The sequence below is a fragment of the Alosa pseudoharengus genome, unplaced genomic scaffold (assembly GCF_046254945.1).
Source record: "Alosa pseudoharengus isolate Yale_2024_CS ecotype anadromous, Long Island Sound unplaced genomic scaffold, YU_APseudo_1.1 YU_APseudo_1.1_scf_8, whole genome shotgun sequence".
Taxonomy (NCBI): domain Eukaryota; kingdom Metazoa; phylum Chordata; class Actinopteri; order Clupeiformes; family Clupeidae; genus Alosa; species Alosa pseudoharengus.
The window spans coordinates 6876914-6881913 of record NW_027468870.1 but is presented as its reverse complement, the minus strand read 5'-3'; the positions used below and the strand labels follow the sequence as shown (position 1 = coordinate 6881913).

General features: G+C 49.0%; 1 protein-coding gene across 1 annotated transcript in view; it reads right to left on the bottom strand.

Moving 5' to 3' along the window:
• The window catches only part of LOC143112076 (E3 ubiquitin-protein ligase TRIM37-like), a 24064-nt gene that overhangs the window by 11188 nt on the left and 7876 nt on the right, over window positions 1-5000 (bottom strand). The window contains exons 6-13 of the mRNA XM_076274325.1: window positions 4830-4917; window positions 4416-4538; window positions 2943-3066; window positions 2727-2794; window positions 1643-1767; window positions 1234-1284; window positions 950-1031; window positions 60-136 (exon numbers count right to left, since the gene is read on the bottom strand). Of these exons, the coding sequence (XP_076130440.1) occupies window positions 60-136; window positions 950-1031; window positions 1234-1284; window positions 1643-1767; window positions 2727-2794; window positions 2943-3066; window positions 4416-4538; window positions 4830-4917 (738 nt within the window). The remainder of the gene's footprint in view (window positions 1-59; window positions 137-949; window positions 1032-1233; window positions 1285-1642; window positions 1768-2726; window positions 2795-2942; window positions 3067-4415; window positions 4539-4829; window positions 4918-5000) is intronic.

The window sequence follows — 5000 nt, the reverse complement described above, 5'->3', positions numbered from 1 at the left end:
CCATCGTGAGTCACCCCTCCTGCCCCGCCCCCACCTCCAGCCCTCTGGCTTGTACTCACTTGGAGGTTTCAGACAGACCAGCTGACAGCTCCAGAAACACAGAGAGGTAGTTGCCACGCACGACGCCATTCCCATCCTAGGACACACACACACACACACACAAAGTTAGTCCTTTACATGCTTAAAATATTTGTGTGTAAAATTGTGAAACCTACTGTGTAATGAGTGCAAGCTTTGATTATTACCGGTATTGAGTAAAGCAGCTATGACTTCAGTTTTTCAGTCAGGTTGTGTATATGTGTTTGAATATACAGTATGTATCAAGTGTGTGTGTGTGTGTGTGTGTGTGTGTGTGTAAATAGATACAGTGTGTATATGTGTGAGGGAGTGCTACGCTTACAGGGTGTGTGTGTGTGTGTGTGCTTACAGGGTGTGTGTGTGTGTGTGTGTGTGTGTGTGTGTGCTTACAGGGTGTGTGTGTGTGTGTGTGTATATGTGTGAGGGAGTGCTACTTACAGGGTGTGTGTGTGTGTGTGAGGGAGTGCTACTTACAGGGTGTGTGTGTGTGTGTGTGTGTGTGTGCTTACAGGGTGTGTGTGTGTGTGTGTGTGTGCTTACAGGGTGTGTGTGTGTGTGTGTGCTTACAGGGTGTGTGTGTGTGTGTGTGCTTACAGGGTGTGTGTGTGTGTGTGTGTGCTTACAGGGTGTGTGTGTGTGTATATGTGTGAGGGAGTGCTACTTACAGGGTGTGTGTGTGTGTGTATATGTGTGAGGGAGTGCTACTTACAGGGTGTGTGTGTGTGTGTGTGTGTGTGTGTGTGTAAATAGATACAGTGTGTATATGTGTGAGGGAGTGCTACTTACAGGGTGTGTGTGTGTGTGTGTGTGTGTGTGCTTACAGGGTGTGTGTGTGTGTGTGTATATATATGTGTGAGGGAGTGCTACTTACAGGGTAAACCTTTAGTCTCCAGCAGAGGCCTGAGATCTGCAGTGGGGGGCTGTAGACAGGGTCAGCCCGCTGCCGCAAAGTACTGCAACACACACACACACACACACACAGCTCTGTAACCATGACTGTAGAGGAGTATCATGCATGCATTATGTTCCCATAGTTACTTATCGTCCACTTATCATCCCACACACACGCACACACACACACACACACACACACACACACACACACACACACACACACACACACACACACACACACACACACACACACACACTCACCTGAAGCTGGACAGCACAAACACGCTGGAGTCATAAGCAGGAACCAGCTCACTGCACACAGAGAAGAAAACATGAGGAAGCACAGAACACACACACACACACACACACACACACACACACACACATCAAATCTCAAATTACTAGAGGGGGATAGATTTGAACTGTGAGAGTGTGCGTGTGTGAAGTCGGGTGGTAAAATTGTGTGTGTGTGTGTCTGTGTTTGATAACCCACCTAGTGAAGTTGGGTGGTACAGGTACGTGTGTGCGTGTGTGTAAAATCCCACCTGGTGAAGTCGGGCGGTACTGGTATGTGTGTGTGTGTGTGTGTGTGTGTGTAAAAACCCACCTGATGAAGTCGGGTGGTACAGGTATGTGTGTGTGTAAGGTGTGTGTGCGTGTAAAAACCCACCTGGTGAAGTCGGGCGGTACAGGTGTGGTGACGAACGACTGCATGGGCTTCCTGTGCACCTGCTGGAACATGAGTAGAATCTCCGGGCTCTTGGAGATGAGCTCACTTTTACTGCAGGACCTCAACTACACACACACACACACACACACACACACACACACACACACACACACACACACACACACACACACACACACACACACACACACACACACACACACACACACACACACACACACACACACACACACACACACACACACACACACACACACACACACACACACACACACACACACACACACACACACACACACACACACACACACACAGATAAGGGTCCAAAAGTGCAACAAAACTGCATCAGCCTCTCTCGTTTAGTTTTAGATTGGCCACTCCACCACCACCACAAGCATAACATGTGGGGTTCCTCAAGGCTCCATCCTGGGTTCAGTCTTTATATATTTCCACTGGCATAACATGTGGGGTTCCTCAAGGCTCCATCCTGGGTTCAGTCTTTATATATTTCCACTGGCATAACATGTGGGGTTCCTCAAGGCTCCATCCTGGGTTCAGTCTTTATATATTTCCACTGGGAAATGGGATCTATTCTATACCCATGCTCATAACTAACTGCTTATGTTACGTTAGTTACATAAACATTCTTTGAAAGCATACAAATGGCACGCACATCCAGGGTCTACGTCTTGGATGCTAGACAAAGCAAGTCACATATCAATAAAATCCGCACACCATACGTGGCTATACATTTCATCGTCTGAGGAAGGGCTTGCCCCGAAACGTCACATCACGTCACTAAATATCTGCTTGACAGAGCTACGTCTGGTGTCTAGACTTAGTGGTATTGCTGTGACATAAACATTCTTTGTCACTGTCCTGTATCCAGGTGTGGGTGTTCTGTGTGCAGGTGTGGGAGTTCTGTGTGCAGGTGTGGGAGTTCTGTATCCAGGTGTGGGAGTTCTGTATCCAGGTGTGGGTGTGGGTGTTCTGTGTGCAGGTGTGGGTGTTCCGTGTGCAGGTGTGGGTGTTCCGTGTTAGGGGTAAGAGGATATTTGTCTCTTACCTGGTGCTCCACTTCCTGCAGCAGAGACTCCAGCAACTCGGTCTCCTGAGTCAGGGATGTCTTCTGACCTACACACACACACATGCACATATGATAAATGCAGTACTTTGCAACAGTTTGATGTGTTACTGAAACAGTGCGTGCGTGCGTGCGTGCATGCGTGCGTGTGTGTGTGTGCATGCGTGTGTGTGTGTGTTTGTTTGTGTGTGTGTGTACCCATAAGTGTGATGAGCTTGTTCTTGAGCTGGTTGTCCAGTCGTGCGATCATCATCTCCACGGCGTTCCTGATCTCTCGAACGCGTTCATCCTTCGCCCCACGCACCGCCTCCACATTCTTCTCCTGGTGGGGGCAACACACACACACACACACACACACACACACACACACACACACACACACACACACACAGTCACGTTCCACTCAAATCTCTCAAACAGGACCAGCATCACTGGACTAGTGCTATCTGAACTCATTTGGTGGAGCAGTGTGGCACGTTAACATCAGACTCTGCCAGGCGTGTGGATCTCCACAGGTTTACCCGACACACTGTAATGGATTTAGCCTCCTCGCGTCTTGGGGCCTACAGGGACAAGTTAATGGGGCCTGCATTTAATTATGGCTGCTTCCTGAACCCCCTTTCAGACAGAGTGTGACAGCCGCTTATTCAGCGTGTATTTAGTGCGTCCAGTCTGAAAGCTACCTACACGCGTGTATTTAGTGCTACCAGTCTGAAAGCTACCTACACGAGGAACTTAAAAATAGAGGCTTTTTATGCCTTTAATTTGACAGGGCTGTGGAGAGAGTGACAGGAAACGTGTGGGAGAGATAGAAGGGGTCAGGAAATGACCCGGGCCAGACTCATGGACACCGAACATGGTATGAACGCTGTAACCAGTAGCGACACAGTGTCCCCCCACTACACGAGTACCTTAACAGGCTAACTAGCCCTCTTATGATCTCCTGTTAGTTACACAGTTAGGGCTCAGCCTCATTAGCAAACCTTCCAATGACCACATCCAAGGACGGGGGGGGGGGGGCGGTTATTGCCCTTCAATCAACCACTACAATGGTGTCAGAGTAAATTCACTAGGATGCTGTCAGAGTAAATTCACTAGGATGTTGTGAGAGGAAATTCACTAGGATGGTGTCAGAGGAAATTCACTAGGATGGTGTCAGACAGGATGGTGTCAGAGGAAATTCTTGTCCCATTATTTCTCTTAGGATTGTGTCTCCAGCTGGCTGTTACATAAGGCGTGAGTGTGAGCGTGCGTGTGAGTGCTACTCCAAACTGCTTTCTGTGTCTCTCTGTGCTGTGCTGCTGATGAGAGGGACTCAATGCTGTGGGCTCACACTGCCCTCTGCTGGCCACACTGGGCGTTGCCACCAGCTGTGGTGACGGGATGCAGCAGGTCCTCCTGACAGGTTGTTAACTGGACTGCATGTGTGTTACCATGTGCTGTGTTCAGTGACTGTCTGCTGGTCTACAGGCATACATGGGCGTTTTTATGATGATTGGTGTGGTGTCTGTGTTGTAGCTGTTTGGATTGCTACCACTTTCCTCTGCACTGTATTCTTTTGGTAAAGATGAGGAGCTCTCTTTCTCCCTCTGTGTGTGTGTGTGTGTGTGTATGTATGTGTGTGTGTGTGTGTGTGTGTGTGTGTGGATGGTTTGCACGTGAGTAGCGTACCACTTCCTGGACGAGGCTGATGAGCTCCATGAGTCGTCGGCGTAGCTTGGCAACCTCCTCATTCACCTTGGTGACGTGCTGCTCGTAGATCTCTGCCAGAGGCTTGAAGGTATGGCCCCCATGCTGGACACATCAGAGTGTTACAGAAACACACACACACACACATATATATTATGTGTGTGTGTGTGTGTGTGTTGAGGAGGACATAACCAGCACACTCATGGCAGATGTGTGTGTGTGTATGGATGTGTGTATGTGTGTGTATTGTATGCATACACGTGCGTGTGTTTTAAGAATTTGTTCCATACCTCCCCAGAGGGCACACTAGTGGAGTGTGGAGAGTGTGTGTGTGTGTGTGTGTGTGTGTGTGTGTGTGTGTGTGTGTGTGTGTGTGTGTGTGTGTGTAGGACATACCATGCCACCCCATAGGGCACATTGATGGCAGATGCACTTCTTGCAGGTCCAGCAGAACACACTCAGCTTCTCGTGGTGGTTCTCACACCTGCAGTGGGGAACACACAGAACAAGAGAGAGAGAGTTTGTGTGTGTGTGTGTGTGTGTGTGTGTGTGTGTGTGTGTGTGTGT